Source organism: Streptopelia decaocto (assembly GCF_964273445.1).
Source record: "Streptopelia decaocto genome assembly, chromosome: 6".
NCBI classification, from domain to species: Eukaryota; Metazoa; Chordata; class Aves; order Columbiformes; family Columbidae; genus Streptopelia; species Streptopelia decaocto.
This window is the reverse complement of record NC_138660.1, coordinates 33,156,876-33,175,497: the sequence shown is the minus strand read 5'-3', so window position 1 is coordinate 33,175,497 and position 18,622 is coordinate 33,156,876. Positions and strand designations below refer to the sequence as shown.

Below are 18,622 nucleotides of genomic sequence, written 5' to 3'. Positions count from 1 at the left end.
GTTTACAAAGTGGCTTGAATACCATAGAGCTAAAGACTAAGCAAGGCCTCTGTGAAAGCCCCTAAGAAATATTACTGAGTATTACCAAGTTCCTCTCTTCCTTTTAGCAGATCCTTGGAACTACGACTATATTCTTCAAAGCCTCCAAAACTGGTCCCTTTTCATCTCAAGGGCTGATCTGCACTTGTGGCAATGCCCTTTAACATCAGTGATCAATTAGAAAATATTCACTGACTATAAACACTCCGCATTGCACCAGCAACCAACAGTGTTGAATGAAGCTCAAACAGACACAAGATATTGAAGGTAAAAGCATATGGACATCTCAGTGGATAACCAAAGCCTGGCCCAAAGGCCCAGGGCAACAACAGCTATTTCATATGTCAGTGGAGTATATTTCACATCGGAGCCACTACCATAGAACTGCTATAGTGTTCAATACTCTTAGGAGATCTGTTCTTTTTTCCAATAAATGCTTTTTTTAAAAAAAAAAAAAAAATAAAAAAGGAATTCACAAACCTTAATAAGGCCAAAGGAAGTACTTAAAAGCAGGCGTGTCATTTAAAAGACTATTTCAGCATCTGTTACCACTTAATTGGCTTGCCTGCTCGCAGTAGGAGCATCTAGTCTATCTTCTGCAAGCCTCGTTTCCGTGTGTTAAATCCAAACGCTACCCAACTGAATCACATTAGAAGTATGTGCATACATAAATATCTCTATAACTGAATTGGTAACCTATGAGATGCCATATAAATAGATACTAATATGCAATTAATTTAAAGGTTTTCTCTTAAAAAAAAAAAAAAAAAAAAAAAAGAACAGGAGCAAAATCTCTTCAACTTCTGCCTTAGCAACTGAAGGGTGAATTTAAAAATCCTCCACCACAAGACAAGATGCCAGAGTGACGCAGCCCTGGTGCCATCTGCCCTCCTCAAAATGGAGCAGAGCGAACTCCTGCCGGCAGCTTCGCACCGAGACAGACCCTCAGAAAGATTTGCGAGGCCTCGGAGGCTCTTCCGTCCCTCTTCACATCTTGCGTTAGAAGCCAGAACACTGATCCTCTCCCCACCACGAAACAGATGGAGGGAACCACAGAATGTCAGGGATTGGAAGGGACCTCAAGAGCTCATCCAGTCCAATACACCTGCCAGAGCAGGAACACCCAGATGAGGTTACACAGGAAGGTGTCCAGGCGGGTTTGAATGTCTCCAGAGTAGGAGACTCTACAACCCTCCTGGGCAGCCTGGGCCAGGCTCTGGCACCCTCACTGAGAAGAAGTTTCTTCTCAAATTTAAGTGGAACCTCTTGTGTTCCAGTTTGAATCCTTTACCCCTTGTCCTATTGTTGGTTGTCACCGAGAAGAGCCTGGCTCCATCCTCCTGACATTCACCCTTTATATATTTATAAACATTAATAAGGTCACCCCTCAGTCTCCTCTTCTCCAAATTAAAGAGACCCAGCTCCCTCAGCCTTTCTTCATAAGGGAGGTGCTCCACTCCCTTAATCATCTTTGTTGCCCTGCGCTGGACTCTCTCCAGCAGTTCCCTGTCCTTCTGGAACTGAGGGGCTCAGAACTGGACACAATATTCCAGATGTGGTCTCACCAGGGCGGAGTAGAGGGGAAGGAGGAACTCTCTCAATCTACTAACCACCCCCCTTGTAATCCACCCCAGGATGCCATTGGCCTTCCTGGCCACAAGGGCCCAGTGCTGGCTCATGGTCATCCTGCTGTCCCCCAGGACCCCCAGGTCCCTTTCCCCTACACTGCTCTCTAATATGTAATTTCCCAACCTATACTGGCACCTGGGGTTGTTCCTGCCCAGATGCAGGACTCTACACTTTCCCTTGTTAAATTTCATCAGCTTATTCCCCGCCCAACTCTCCAGCCTGTCCAGGTCTCTGGATGGCAGCACAGCCTTCTGGCGTGTCAGCCACTCCTCCCAGCTTGGTGTCAACAGCAAACTTGCTGATAGTACACTCTATTCCCTCGTCCAAATCGTTAATGAATATATTGAATAATATTGGCCCCAGTACTGACTCCTGAGGCACTCCACTAGATACTGGCCTCCAACTAGACTCTGCCCCATTGACCATGACTCTCTGGCTTCTTTCCTTCATCCAGTTCACAGTCCACCTCACTACCTGATCGCCCAGACCAGGGAAGACGAGGGGCCTGTGAAATCCATAAGAAAAAAGATGGCCCCTTGTGCAACATTTTTTCTCTACCTCTTGGCATCCCTGGAGCATTGCAGGAAAGGGGTGTTTTGATCAACATATGCCATAATAAACCTTAACAATCTCTTTGTGCTCAGAAAGTTCTCAGCTTTAGCTGAGAAGCAGGAAACACGCAAAGCAGGAAACACACCGAAACTGCTCTCCAATTCCTCTCTGAATGCTGGATTCTCGGTGAAAAAGCAATTAACTGAAAACTGTGCAAAACGTAAGGAATTCAGACCACTCTCAAATTTATTTTTCACTTTTCTAAATCTACCTGCGATGGCAATTCTATGCCAGGTTTAACTAGGGCCAAAGAATCAAAGGTTTTGGAAGAAAGCGCTTATTTACTATCCTTAATTCTAATTGACTTTAGCACTTTTGCATTAACTGGCATTTTAACCAACTGGGAAAATCTGGAGAACATAGTGGCTCAGAGAGTCTTCATCTGCTTTTAATAAAATACCCCAATTTCTTGGTGAGTCTCAGTTAAGAACAGTGGAGAACCAGTTATCTAAAAAAGATATTTATGTTGTCTTGACTGAACTTCAGTTTCTCCTATTTCTTCTGCTATCCTTGATACTGACCTAGTGGACCTCAAATATTATCCTTGATGAAACTAACAACATTTCACTATTTCGACCCATGCCATAACTATACAATTTTCAACTCTCAGGTTAGATATTCAGAGATGTATTAAAATTGCTCAATCTCACCCCAGTGGAATAATGTTTGAATTTTTCTGCTAACTACCCTTCACCATTTCTGTACTGGCTCATAGCTGGAATATCTTTCAAACTGAATTTCAGCTTAATATCTTGAATTTGGAAACAACATCTGGTTATGACCTCATCATCCCTGTATACATTTCTTAAGACTTAAAATACTGCCAGATACTTAACTTGAACACAAATTTAATGGCAAAATTTCCTTGACTTCTGTCATTCAAAATTTCATTAATTTTATGGTAACTAAAGACAACATCCAAAACACTGTATGTTTTTTTTAAATATAAAATCTATATTCACAATGTTATAGGAGTGAAAATTCTTCAAATCATCTCAAAGCGTTTGATTTACATTTATAAAATGAAGAAGTGAATTTCTGGAACTGATACTTAGACCTTGATTATAATATCATTGTTTATATTTGCTATTTGGTGCATTTGAACTAATCAAAGTTGCTCTTTGTTCCTGTGTCTCACTCCCTATGACATTTGGGTTTTCTAGGGAACTGTTGAAATTTTTCAGCTGAAATACAAACGTTGGGGCAATAGTGATTAGAAGCAGAGAGAGGATGCACTTCATGTTTCTCAGTTTACAGAGAAGAGACGAGTAAACAAAACTTCCAACTTTGAGAGATTAAGATGAGCATTAATGGCTTTAAAAATGCAATGGTAGCTCAACTATCCTGAGTTGTACTTCACTAAACATGAAAAGTAATTTCCTCATGTTCTTAAAGTTCAAGTTTTGTAACACCTGGCGGAACAAAATCCTGGGTGAAAAGCTTGAGAACTTGGTAGGGTTGATCTTGATGGTAGTTTGAATAATCATGGATTAAAGATGACAGCAAAGACCTCTACTCACAAAAATATTGTGACCATCACAGAAGGTATGAAAATGATTCACACTGAAAACCACATTTTGGTGATGCACAGCAAAATCAAACCCTGGTTCTATCACTGTTCTGGTTCATCCAGTAAACATCTGAGGTTTATTCCCCACATCTCCAGCAACTGTGAAAAAAAGGTGGCACCGGCTGAATCATAAAGATAAGCCCAGTACCACTTACCCATACCAGAAGCGAGGGTCACTGGATATACAGTGGTTGAGATTCCGGTGTGCCAATGCCTTCTTCTTATTTAAGACAAATTCTTGTAATTTCATCTTTACTTCTGTGCTTGCCACCGCACCTGAAATATCAAAAAAGAAAAAGGTTATTTAATCAATTCACATACTTTAAAGAATTTAAATTTCTAAAAGGATTCCAAATTAAATCTTTGATTTCCAGTCCAAAAGAAGAACTTTTCTTTCAAAGAGAGAAGAACAAAGCGCCTTCAGTAAGGAGCTTTTTTTTTGTCTTTAGCTTTGCATATAATCACAACATATGTTCAAAAACAGATTTAATCAGAGATTTATCATTTCACTATAAAAGATTTCTGAAGAGGATTTTTTACACGTGCATAAAAGTACATTTAGAATAAAGCACTTGGACTAGGTATTCCAGCTTTCTTTTAATCAAAGGTATTTAAGAAAAAGGGTCTTGTGTACACTCAAGTTTTTAAATGTCACATCTGCAAGCAGAAGGGGAATGAGACAAATGTCTCATATGTAGATTTTGTCTTGAAAACTCTTGTAAATAGGGACCTCTTTGTTCAAAAGTATCTGTGTACAATAAGACCTACATAATATTCCAATTCATTTACAAGTGTGTAATCTATTTCTTCAAATAGAAAATCTAACATTTAAAGAAGAAAGTCAGTAATTTTGTAGCATAGAGTTAAAATGTCAACTATGTAATTTCTAATCATTATTTCCTCCACAATAGAGACCAGTCTGTTTTACTGCTATGATGGATTAAAATTACCATTTGGTTGACAGAACAGATTCGCAGGCAGAGTTCCTGATGGAGTAACGCATAGAAAGTTTGGCAAGCAGAACACATGGAAAATGATGCTTCATCTATACCACGGTGTAAAGCAAAGAATTCCAAAGGAAAATATCTAGGCTACGAGAAAATGAAAAGGCCAGGAAAATTGTCTGCTCTACTGGGAATAAAACCTTAAAATACGACAGAGTGATCTTTTGTCTCCTGGATCCTACTCAACAACGATGTCTGACAGACCAGGAAAACAATTTTTTATATCTCCACAAGAGAAGAAGACTGCAATATTTCTATAAAGCATTGCCTGAAGATGTAATATTGTTTGATCACTGAAGGAGCGTTGAAAAGCTTGAAAATCCCCTTTTTGGGAGCTCTGCCTTTCTCACTAGCTCTGCAAATGTAGGTTTGTTGCGTACCCTCACGTGAAACTCAACTGAGGAGCTCAAGACAAATTCATATGAGTGTAGCAAGACACACAGCTAGACAAGAAGAGGTGACAAATTCATGCTTAAACGCCTTCTCTCTCCAAGTAGTCTCATCTTTATTAACGCCTTTAAAATAATCTATCATGGCTGTGTTCTCTCAGTTTTGGATAAACCTAACATTATTTAGAATGCCTGGAGTTAACCTAGAGGTTTATAAAAGCTGCCCTGGCACATTTTCCTCCTTCATTAGAAGCTAAAAGGACCCACATATGCTTAACAAGATAAAAAGGTATAGGCTTCCCCTTCCCTGGGCAACGCCAGAGCCATGGAGAAAGCTGTCATGCAAGACATTCCGACCATTATTCAGCTCTTGACCCTTGAGTTGAAAGATCAAAAGAAAAAAAAAAAACCAAAATCTTACTTTTATTATTCTATATTGGGTTATTTTGGACCCAGTCGCATTGTTACAGGCAGAAGCATGGTGCAATATCCAGTAAAGATGTTAAAGAGGGTGCCAAAGGAAGAAAGGGATGACTTGTCACATGTGTGACAGTAGATGAGGTAGGGGTACAAGCAATATATGAGTTCATTTGCCAGGTTCAGGGAAGGGGTATAAGCTATGAAGACAAATAATCGAAGAGTAGAAGAAGAAGAGTAGAAGAAGAAGAGTAGAAGAAGAAGAGTAGAAGAAGAAGAGTAGAAGAAGAAGAGTAGAAGAAGAAGAGTAGAAGAAGAAGAGTAGAAGAAGAAGAGTAGAAGAAGAAGAGTAGAAGGAAGATGAGATAGAAGGAAGCAGAGAGCTGCTCAGGCAGCAGCCCTGGCTGGGGGAGAAGCTGGGTGTGGTGGGGAACCCTTTGTTTCAGAGGGCCTGAGCACCTCAGAAGAGCAGGGAGCAAAGAGCAGATCAACTGATAGAGAGTGCAAACAGGAGCAAGCCACGATGAGCAAAGTACCGCAGAGAGGACGGCTCTGAAGAGCCAAAACACTGAGCCTGTTTACTACCACAAAGGCAAAACCAAGTCATGTATTGTCCCAGGACCAAATAGTATCAAAATATAGGATAAAGCAGGGGTATGGGGAAGAGGATAAGGGAGGGAAGCAGCAGCACCAAGCTCCTGTTGGAAGGAGGAGCAGGAGAGCAGAACAAATGGAAGTTAACAGGAGGAAGCCCTTAATGCTAGTGCAGGCTGGTCAAGTCTGGCCAACTTGTCGGAGAAAGTCCAAGTCAAGCCTTGGCCCCAGGCTGCCTGAGCAGCAAGGGATTGAATGGTCCCTGCCCAGAATTGTCTGGAAACACCAATGCAAAGGTTCTAGGTTCAGTCCTAACTGTGGAAAGACAGGATGACCAACTGTTGCTCCTTATCCTGCACAAAAAACACCTTCACTTTCCTGCCTTTTGCAGGAAGTCATGCTTTCGATCAAAAGCTCTGTGACAGTAGATACCAGTTAATGAAGGACAGTTAAGGCTCCTGAGATGAGAACACAAGGACCTGATATTACACTGATCTAAACCAATTTGTGATTTGCCTACTAAAAGGTACAAACCAATATATTTTTGGCTTACAGTTATAGAGGAAGGAGAATGAACTATACTCTACATCTATTATGCACTCTTCATTTTTCGGATCAGGACAATTTTAGCTGTGTTGCGCTTAGCAAAATTTTCTGATGTGAGAAAAATAACTTAAGTATTCTTAAGAGCTGAGGTGCTATAATGATTATACACCATAGTACCTCTCAAATAAAAAGTAATTTAAAAATAAAACTGTAGCCATGGGAACAGGATCTTCAACTTAACATCCCCAAATTCTGTTCTTTCCTCTACACCTATGTGTTTTATCTAAAAGGTGCTTTCGCCATTTTACAGAGATTCAGGCATTTTTATTTCTTGGCAAATTACTTTAATGAGAATAGCCAGATACCAATTTTGCAGAGAGGCCCAGCAAAGCACTGATACAATATCAACAGTTGACAAGAACAGCAGGGTGAAGTGGAAGTGCTTATTAGCTCCCATCCAGCCCAAACCGACTGCCTTTACTTCGGAAAATAACACAAAGCAGCCACAGGACAAGGGAAATGCATCGCATGTGGTAGCCAGACAGGCACCAGAGTAGCAAACCTGCATTACCATCACCTTTGCTCACTCCTGAATGTTAAACTGCTTCTTTTAAGTAGATTCTGATCCTTCGGTCTTTCTCCTAGTATTTAAAATGAACGAAACCCAAACCAAACACACACAGCCATGTTTGACCTCCTATGAATGGCTTTGCCAAGATATTGGGGTAGGTCTGTGAGTTCCCTCATTTTGGCTGCAGCTTAAAGTCTGCCACTGCAAGATGCACATGCAGGGAGTGGGGAATTCAACCTTCAGATGAATTTTATTAGTCTCTTAGACCCCAGTCCTTTCCTGCCAGAAAAATTCTTCTTGGGGCTTTATCTTGTTCCTGGTCCTCAGACAGCATCCCATCTCCTGCTATCCTTCAGCTCTCCCCACTTCTTCCATCACAATCTTCTTTATTTCGTTTGAAATGAAGACCTAATGAGTGGATGGTACAAATTGGAGAGGTATTTTTCTATTTTTCCTCCCATTCACTTCCCAAAGAAAACCGAACAAGCAACCAAAGTGTCTTTGATAAGGGAAATTGTGAGGCCATAATCATTCTACTGAATCTTGTGAAGTGCATAATGACACATGGGAAAGCCAACCACAATCTGTAACCTCGTGAAAGAAGTTCTTTCTGAATGAAAACACTCTAAAGCTAAGAACTGAGAACTCGGCTACATCTTAAAAGAGTGAAATTAAGAAAAGTGAAAGAAATGCAGCGTGCATCTGGTGTATTTTATGGGCTTAATATTCTGCCTCCATTAGGAACGCTGCCAAAAATACTTCAAAAATGTTAAATCAAGTAAAAAGGCGATACGCTTCCTTTTGAAAAACACTAAAATGGCATTTAGTCAGACAAAAATGAAGATAAAGCATAGAAATACATTTCTCTCTTACCCTCAATACCTCCTAACAGTTTACATAATAAGCTCCCTGTGCAGCCGAGCTCTGGAGAGAGGTGATCATGAAGGTTTCTCCAGCTTTATAAAGCTGCTTTAGGGCTTCCATTCATCTGCTCTACCTGTCATCACTGAAACAAGTGAGCTTTTGCTACTCACTCTCTTTTCCTTTCTCTTTGTTTTTCAGCTGCTGTAGTTTCTGCTCTCGGTGCTGCTTCTCCAGCTCCTGCTCCTGTCGGTGCTGCTCCAGCTTCCTCTGGTGCTCCAACAGCTCCTGCTGGTGCTTCATCGCCAGCATCTCCTGCTGCTGCTGCGGAGAAGGGACAGGGGGAAAAAGAGCAAATTAACACAGTCAGACTTCCCAGGGCTAAACCAGAAGCTGCTATCAGGTGACAGAAACCTTGCTTAATTAATCAAAAAAGGAAAAGTGGCGTTATCGTTGCCTAGAGGCTCCTAGACTCACAGGTACTTTGTGTAGCCCCGTTTCTAGTTCAGGACAGCACTTACACTAAACCACAGGCACTATATGCTCCGGGCTTCAGGGCATGGTCTATTTACAAGCGCAAGCATCCTGTTCAGAAAGCATCTAATTTGAGAAAGAGACAAAAAGCTCCCGCCCAAGCTTCCCCAAGCACTTTGGAGGAACCGGTGCTGCTGGGTCCCCACTTCTGCTCCACGAGCCGTCTGCTGCCACTGCCGCTCGGCCGGAGCTTGGTGCCCAGATCCCGTGCCATGCCAGTGCAAACCGCTTTTCCAGCTGGACCTTGATTTTCTCTCCATCATCTGTTTTAAGTACAACCCCAGTAGGACACCTTCATTATGAATACTCATATGTTTTTCTTGTACAAATCCTGTGCTGAAAGGATATCATTGAGCTCATCAAGCCAGGCACTCGCAGTAAAATACACAATCAACAACATGGGTTTTGCAAGACCAGTTCAGTTCCCTCGCGCCTATGCTTTTTTGCATAAGCCTTTAATTATATGACTTTGCACTCTGGTTTCTCCAAAAGTCCTTCTCTTGCTCTGTCTAGATAGTAGAGTTCCCATGGACTAGGACAACTATATCTTTTTAACTTCATCAAACGCTGGTCACTTCCCGTCTGCTGTGCAAATATCACACCTTAAGCTAAATGCAAAAGCACTGGCTTTCCTGTAAGCATGATCATCACCCATTTCTGAGCCTAATTATAAAAGAATTGATGCATTATAAAAAAAAATTCCAATTATCTCTCAAAGAAGGATGTACCCTGGACCTCTCAACTTGCACATGTTCACAGGAAGAACTGAGAGGCTCCCTAAATAAGGTCAGGATTTGCAAAGCTTCCATCAAATGGGATGTTCAAGACTTGAAGCACCAAAGGCTCCTGCCCCCATCCACTGTGCAAGTCCCGCCTTGGGTCTCCAAATCCTGGTACCTGAAAGATGTGCATGGACCTCCTGGGATATTTGGGGTGGGTCTCCTCAGCCCAGAACATCCTTTTTGGGTCCAGGGGTGATTCTCACAGGGATTGCAGAGGGGGTTCGATCTGCCATGTCCTATGGCAGTACCTGTCGGTGCTCAGAGAACACCTCACGTGTTGACAGCTGGCCAGAAACAAGCTGGGCTGCGGAAACGCGGATGACAAATGACAAGTTTCAGCAGCTTGGCTACATGTGCGTGGATCTCCATGAGGCTTGCAAAAAGGCGCTTGTCCTGGCACAGGGCTTCTCCCTTCAGTTCTGTTGAAAATCGCTTTGTCTTAAAAAAAAGTGCTCAAACTAAGATTTACCACCTCCCAATTTCATCTGCACCCTCTCCAGTGAGATATGCGCTGAAGCCACCTACTCGGGCTGCTCAGATTACCCTTGTAAACCCCCTGAAGGCAGGAGCACGCTGGCTCCCCGCCGCCCCCATCGCCTTACGCCGCACTCTTTACGTTGGCAGCTTATAAACCAGCAGATTGATTTTTTTAAGCTGGCAATGTTAACCTCCAAACCCCTTACCGCTCCTGGTGATAGATGAGGCTTCTCTGAGACTGGGCTTAATAGGTGGCTGTGCTCAGATACCACCCACGGCTCCGGGGTCACAAATCCCGCCTGTGGAAGGGGATCAGGGCTCCTGAAAACAGGGAACCTGCTACTTCCCAGAACGCATCTCACTCCATCCTTCTCCAAACCCTGGCAGCGTGTCTGTGTGCAAGACGCCCGCCCCGCATACACCCGTCTTTCCTTCTCCTTTTGCACGTTTTCCTATTTATGCTTTTGATAGCAATCTCTTATTTTAGTTTGTGGTACTGTACATTTGTACTATCCAACGCTTCAGCCATGGATACATTATAGACGATACACATAAAATTATACCATTCTATATAAAGATGCAAAAGAAATAATCTAAGAGGTACTTTACAATCTGCCTGGCTATCTGCTGGAAATTCTCGATGGAGGAGTCCCTGCTGCTGCCTGTTCCAAGCAGGCAGATTGTTGTAAAACACCAAACCCCAGTTAGTAGAATTTGCGGTAATCGCACCTATGTTTCCCTTCCTAATCCTATTGAATTTTATGTAAACAACAACAAAAAAAATCCAGACTCTAAAAACCTATAAAATAAAATTTAAAAACCCTACAGAAAACTAGTTATTTTTGGTTTATAATTAAGCAGCAGCTTCCACTAACACATCTCCATTTGGAGAAAGAGTATCTCTTCAGACTTCCAACAAGTCCACCACATGGTGGGCTTTTATAACCTAGCCATAGAAAGTATGCAAATGAACAATATTTAATGCACAATATGTTAAAACAGGTTTTGTTATTTTTATGAAATCAGGAGCCTTTTCTCTCCATCTGCAGTCTCCTAAGTTTGCATGCTACGCTTCCTGCAATGGTTTACATACATTAGGATGCTTTAGAAGGAACTGTGCTTTCATTGACATCTGTAGTGAAATGTAAATGAAAAGACCAATTTGTATCTGGATGGCTTCTAGAAGTTTCATTAGAGATGTATTGTTTCTGCTGATTTTGACCCCTGTTTCCGCAAAGCCTACTCTTAATATAGTTTTCAAACCTTTTCAAAGTCGAAAAAATAAAAATAAATAACGAAGCAACCTCTCCAATCGCACCCATGAAAAGCGACAATAAATTACTTTGTCGGTATCTGCCGTAGCCTCAGACAATGACTGAAGAAAACCCATCTGAGTGTTCTGTCTGAATCGTGATGTCTCCTTACAGCAGGAATATTTCTCCATGCTTAGGGCTGAAAACAAACCGCACAGGCAGAAAATACACAGCGCAGGCTCAGCAAAAGGCAGCGGCAAGTGGTGCCTTTCCCAGCTCAGGCTGTCCCGCTGCACACCCAGGTTTCAAGAATTTGGGGTGCTGAGCCAAGGTGAGGCTCCACTGCTCGTCCTTGCTGCTACTGGTACCCACCTTGTTGTATTAGAGCCAGAGGGAAGATAAGTAACAAAAGGCCCTTCTTAGCTTGAAAACCGCAGGCTTCAAATCTTGCTCGATGCTACGCTGTGCCCTGATTTTATATTTTGGAGGGTTTACAATTTAATTTTCTTATTTTAAAATGGCTTTTTCTGCCGATGCTTTGTGAAGAAAGACCCATCAGCAGCAAGAGAATCCACCATCGACTATCAGGAGAAGCAGGAAAACAGCTGTCCCATGCACAGAATAAACTGAAACTTCAGAAAATATAAGTTTCTGCTTCAGCTGAAGCAATTGAGGCAAATTTTAACAGGTAAGGAGCATTTAAACCCGTGTGTAGTCAACTGCAATGTGGTCTTACCCCCTCCCATGCCACACACTGAACAACTTTGGCCAAGGTAAAGCCCTTGACTATCTCTGTAGGAAAACGAACAAACAAACCAACCAACCACCACCAAAAACCTACTGATGTCTAAAAGCAAAAGGTTTCAGTGCCGCATTTGAGTGGGACGCAATCTCCCACTTTTGGAAAATGCCTGAGTTAGGAATTCATAAGCGTCTCTTGAACGGCAATTCACAGCATACCAAGAGACGCTTAGGCGGCTCTGATAAGGATTATTAATTATCGAGCGAGACCGTGTTCACGTACCACATAATACATTAGCTCTCCCTTGCTGGGAAATGAATCAACGCTGACTCCGCAATGCCCGTGTGTTGACTACAAGTAGCTGAAGCGGTGTATTTTTTCCCTCAAATGTAACGAAATTTAAATATTTGAGAAATACAAAGGGATGTGCCAAGGGAAATCCCTTGCATTCCGACTAATTCAACTATCAATTTGAGGTGCATGCCGCGTGACAGCAAAGCACACTGTATGAGGGAGTGCAGCTAGGAACATCTGAATTAGGTGCTCTTGCCAAAATAAATATTTGGAAATATTTGTAACTATGGGGATTCTTGCATATGTTTAATGTCACTGCTTCCACTATTTACGAAAACTGCACAAATGTTCAACTGTACCTGTAGTTAAGTGTTGCTGGTGTCCTTTAGCATATATTAATATTAATACATGCAATAAGGAGAATGTAGAGCATTTCCAGGTATTTATCAACTGTCAGCTAGCCACGAGGACTCGGTGGTACAGTGGATTTTGCCATCACATTCCTCAACTGTCTTCAGCTCTTGAGCAGGTCAATGTGGAACAGAGACTGACACCCCATCATTGAGCGCACTGTCAACTTCCACTGCACAAATAGACCTCTTTTTAAGCAAAGTGGAGCTAAAATGGTTTCCTTTAGTTGCTGTAATACATCAGAAGTAGAAAGGTAGCGCTCCGAAATCCTCCAGCAGGCTCAGCCCAGCAGCTGGTGCCCTCCCGGGAAGCGCGTGGTGCTGACAGCAAAGATCCCATTGACCAGAGAGGAGGACATACCTCATGGACTCATGTTGCATTAAGACTTCCACAACCCCTTCTCAATTTGCTAAATGAGTAGCGAGAACATAGGCTCTTCCTTGCAGACACCGTCCTAATTCTTCCTCTGAAGCCAGGCACTGCTCTCTGCCCACGCTCCTCTGCTGCTTCCTTCCCCTACAACCATCACTTTAAAGGTGCTTTAGCCATTTACTTCACACGCTGCAGTAAAACTGATTAAAATCTGAAAAGCAGGAGAAGTTTTGAAGCTTTGACTATGGCTCCTAGGTTTTTATCATACATATTTTGAATAGCTCACTGCAATTAGTGGAAGGCAGTGTAAAACTATCTCTACCCAGACAGCTCACCCTTACTCATGCAGATAATCACGCATGCAAGTCTGGGTGAACAATATCCGACATACTTATTTCCAATAAACATTTCCTGGGATCCAAGGCAGCTTAATGTAGTGTCCAGCTCCTAACTTGTATCTCAATCTACACCCAAGATCATCTACAGAAGGTGCTCCAGCATGGTGGGACATCAGCCTGAGCACTTGTGCTGCTCTTCGTGTTTGCAGGTGATTCCTACTTCCAGCACAAGGGTTAAGAAACAGATTAAAAGGTACAAACTTCAAAAGTGACAATGTAATGCTAGACAATACTAAATAAAACCCACAAAACCAACCCAAAGCGGATCTTCTCAGCACTCTCTGAACAAAGGAACAATGGTAAAGGCCAAGTTAAGGTATGACACAGTAAATGCTTTCAGAAGTTTTGTGTAATTCTCCTCTCATCTTGCAGACAACAAGGCTGGGGTTTTGGTGCAAAGAGTGTTTTTAAGGCAAATATCTGCCACTGTCTTTGGCAAAATACTACAGTTTTAGTGGGTTAAATCAGGTATTTACAAGGATCCGGAGCTCAGATTATGTGAAAATAAAGGAAAATCACAAGTGATGATCACGAAAGAACTTGCCAAAACATTTACACATCAAATCACCCCTGGAAAAGTCATTAGCTAGGGGTGGAAGCAAAGCACAGACGTCAACAGGTTTCTGGGATAACTGTTGTATTGGGTTATTTCAGAGCAATCTCAAAGCTGGCCATTCCTTTGGCCGGACTCTGCTTCACGTTCTCCCCATCCTGTTTACTGAAGTCTCAGGCTGTGGCTCTAGTTTCAGGACTCGCTCTCTTGGCTCCGTCGCGGTGTGTTTCAGATATCTCCTGGAGCACCGGGGGCTAGTCTGAATTAATCAGCTATACCGGGATATGAGAGCCAGAAGCTCCCGTGCCAACACTTTTTTGCTACGCAGGGAAATGATCCTTCCCAGCCGACAGCTTCCTGGGCAAGAGACTGACCTTGCTTAGACACGTCCTGCTGAGAACGTCTGGTGTTCAAGTTTATGAGGCTCAAATGTCTCCAGGAAAGGGAATGATGGTTACATTCCCTCATCGCCAGCTCTAGGTGAAAAGATCCCAACATTATTAGTTTGGCAGCTTATATATGGATATATAATTTTGTATCGCAGTTTCCTTACCATCCCATTTCTGCTCACCTCTCCCAAAAGACTGAAAGTTTGCACAGCAGCTTTGGCCCTCTAAGCCCTGAATATCTACAAAGGTATAGGGCTGGGATGCATTTGTATGTGCCTTTTCTTCCCTGGCTGCCACTCCAGTCTAGTTTTTACCCTTTCTCCAGAAGCAGAGTATCTGAGAGCCTTTATAGAACACAGTGAGCTCCATCTGTAGTATCCAGCATCTTCAGTTTCTTCTGCCATTTTCCCCTTGAAAGGTGGAGAAAGCACTCGCTTCTGCTGTGCTTTACATGGTTATTATTGAAGGGGAGGACAAATCCATCCACCTTGCACCATGAGCAGGGAACATCCATCCGACCACGGATGGCAATAGGGGATCTCTGTGCATCAACGAACCATATAAACTGTCAAGTAAAATAAGCCTTGGATGTTTAATACTAAATTACATGTTATCATACCATAAGCGATCAGACTTCAGTCCTTGGCAGAGTAATTAAATGCAACTTCATTCTCCCATTCAACAGCTAAAGTTTGTTAAGAGACCACAGGCAGCAACAGGAATTACAAGTTTATGAATGTTAATTTATCAGCGAGGGTGTATATTAATGGGTGAATATTCCTGGCATAACAGCAGGATTCACCTGGGTACTTCTCTACTCCTGCCCTGATTCTCTACATGTTTTCTTTGACTAGTTCCATTCTATTTTGTCTAGTTCAAAAATAAGATAAAGTTGGAGTTGAAAAGTTAGAGGTGTGAAATGCAAAACATTCCTTCTCCTGCTGTTTATTTTCAAATTCCAAATTGAATAGAGTCCATACAGCTTCTAGCTTTAAAATATATATATATACATACATATATCTCACTGTGCGCCACGCACATTTTACTGGAGGACAAACTCATGCTATAAAGGATGGCAGAACACAAATTTAGCCACTTCAAAAGCTGTTTGGACTCTACAGAAAAAGCGAGCATGTGCTTCCACCAGTGAACTCTGTCACTTAAATCAGACATTCAGCCTTCAGAATACCCAGCCAAATTTAAGTCCAGCTTCAGGAGATTAAAGTAACAAGAAAATGAACTGGGTGAACATCTCTTCCTTGGTTTCACCAAAGCCACGTGGAGCAGTCGAGCTCAAGGGGCAACAGGCATTTCATGTCCCACTGCTAATGGGTCAGAAAATCTCCTTGTTCTGCTGGGAACCCCAATGCAAAGAGCCTGAGTAGCAGGGCAAGGAGGACAAGGCTGGCTGTCATCAGCAGATCCATGACTTCACTTTTGACTGAGGTTTTTGCATCTCAAACGCTGGTTTATGCATCTCAAAGCTGGAAAAATCTGGAATTCTCATTCTGCCCCTTCCATACTACAAACTGTGGTCCATCTCATAAGAAGCCAAGAGGAAACATGCTCCTTTTATCAGTTTTAACGTAAGGCCCAGTGCAGACAACTTTCCCGGCTGAGCAATCTAATTTCAGTCCAGAAACCACCAACGCTCAGTGGGAAGATGCCCAAACTAACCCAGCCTGCTGCATGTTCAACTGAGAGATGAGGCTTACAAGTGTCCAAGCCGCTATAGGAATTTGTTGACATACCCAGCCCTCTGTGTGCAGATTTGTCCTCATCCTTCTTGGAAAAGATCTTGGCTTTGAGCACAAGGAAAGTCACCCCCCACCCTTCAAAGAGAGCAAATGCTCTGATCTTGCAAAAGCTTTCCCCAGGGCTACTTCCATCAGAAGTGAAGTTTTACAGGATCCAGGTCTAGGTCTTGGGAGTCTGCTCTGTGTACCAGAAAAACGAAGCAAGGTCACCAAAAAAGAACAGGAAGCCGTCTAGAAATAGCAAGAGAGCACAGTACAATGCATTCAAGTAGTAAAAAGGCACAAAATGTGCCGTCTGTTTTTTTACCACCGGCTGTACTCAGCTGCAGTTTTCTAAGATGAATAATCCTATCATGTCAGAATACAGACAGAGGACGACGCCTGGTATCTCCGGGCTTTTTAAGTTTGTCTTGAAAACGATGCCGGCTGTGAGGAATGAAGGCACAAATCTGAGCAGGGGGAGTCCCTCCATCCCCACAGGGAAGTCTGTCCTTCCAGAGTCCAACGCGGGGAGCAGGACACAGGGGGAAGGGGATGGTTTGCAGGAACCAAGGTGTCACCTCCAGTGTCCCCAGCCCAGGGGCGTGGGGAAGGTGTCAGCCAGCATAGATGCGAGGGAGAAGCAGATGACACCAACCCCATCAGCAGATTTGAAATAAGCACATTTTTTCCTGTTATGTAGGAACTGACACCACCAAAAAGAGGCTCTAAGGCACTATCAGGGGCTACACTGAGGGACAATATCATTTGTGCCCAGTGAGCTATCCTGCAAACAAACCTGCCGCTCCAAGGGCAGGTGGCTCCAAATGAAAGCAAAGAGCGGTTTCCTACTACAGCCATCAACGTGACATGCCTTAAATGTAGATATCTTTAGGAAAAAAATTACTTTGTCTTTACAGCATTGCAAAATCTGTCCAGAAGATTCCCCAAAAGATTTCTGTCCTCCAAAACTAAAATAAGGAATGGCCAGAGTCTTACCCCATATCTCCAAATGAGTGGCTACCAGCCTGGATGTGTGACCACCTCACCATCAGGGCTCAGAAGCTACGCTGGTGACTAAAATGTCATTTGAAACCACCACAAACTAACAAAACCATCTCCTCAGGCTTCATCTGAACGTTACTCTCTATATATAGCCAATATCAGAAAACATTCCACGTATTTTTATTTATTGGCATAAAGCCATTAAGCAGCGTAGCATACTGTTAACATAGGAAATCACTGTGTGGATAAAAACAAAAATATCCAGAATCACTCCTCAGTGAACATGGTTACAAAGCTCCCTTTGCTGCTCATGTGGAAACCCGTGAGTTCTCCGACCACCTTGGATATGCTGCATGCACAGCCTGGCACTCCCTCTGCTACTGATGCACACAAATACTCTTTTCTCAGACGACTGGAAAACCAGGAATAGCATTGCACGACAGAACTAACACCTTTGCATGCCTCCAGGTTAGGATTTCGGATTCACAAGGAGATATGAGACTCAGCTGCTCTCCCATGGCCATCAGGACTGTCCTGGCGTCTGCTGTAACGTGCTAACGCTGACGTGCGTCAGCATCCTGAATAAGTTTCTGGTTTTAGCTATAAAACAGCCAGAGCTGGGAAGAGTCCTCCTCCAAGCTCAGGCAGCACGGGGACGGAAGAGATTAAACCACATTACCCACCAGGTCCTGCCAAAGCACGGATCCTGCCTCTCCTCAATCATCTCGCTCCGGCCTTTGACCAAAAGGCAAACGGAAAAGCTTTTGGTAACTTCCAGCTGATCTTGGCTGGGAATGAGTGACTCACAAAGGAAAATATTCGCTGCTGATTCCTTCGCAATCAAAGGTCAAGCAAAGGGACCTGTGGAGAGGCTTTCTACCATCTCACCACAACAGCCCAGGTGCCAGACTCCTTATTCCATCCTTGCTTTTGTTTAGAAAGGCAGATTTGAAGGCTATAAATATCGTCACGCATCTCGTGAGGCACGTCTGAGTGGAAAACCCATCTCGCTGAAGGTAAGAGGCTACAGGAGAGAGGAGCCACCACCTCTGCCTCCAACCAGCTCCGCTCCCTTTCCCGTGCCGCTTTCGGATGTCGAGCCTCGGCAATCTGCAAAGCTGCGCTGTAGTTGTGAAAGACAGTTTTCTCTATTTCCATATGGTGTGAAGTCTTCATAAGGTTTGGCTTATTTTCCCTAAACATGTCAGGGTTTTCTCATTACTCCCCGCGTGCGACGATACCGCTCCCGCCATGCGCTGAGCTCCGAGTGCACTAGACTTCCACAAATACTATTTCACTCATAGTTTGGTTCTCCAAATTGCACAATCTTCTTTTCCACCTTTATGTGGAGGCCATTTCTTCCAAAATACAATATCTATGAAAGCAAGGACTGTTCAGGGGGCACACAAGTGAAGGAATTGCACATGCAGGCAGAAGCATTGCG

General features: G+C 43.1%; 1 protein-coding gene across 10 annotated transcripts in view; it reads right to left on the bottom strand.

The window, feature by feature from the left end:
* The window catches only part of HDAC4 (histone deacetylase 4), a 233,809-nt gene that overhangs the window by 92,800 nt on the left and 122,387 nt on the right, over positions 1–18,622 (bottom strand). For 7 of the 10 annotated variants that reach the window (XM_082056512.1, XM_082056513.1, XM_082056506.1 and 4 more), the window contains 2 exons: positions 8,406–8,556; positions 4,006–4,126 (listed from right to left, as the gene is read on the bottom strand). In XM_082056512.1, coding sequence (XP_081912638.1) covers positions 4,006–4,126; positions 8,406–8,556 — 272 coding nt within the window. The remainder of the gene's footprint in view (positions 1–4,005; positions 4,127–8,405; positions 8,557–18,622) is intronic. The other 3 variants (XM_082056507.1, XM_082056511.1, XM_082056508.1) reach the window with 2 other exon arrangements.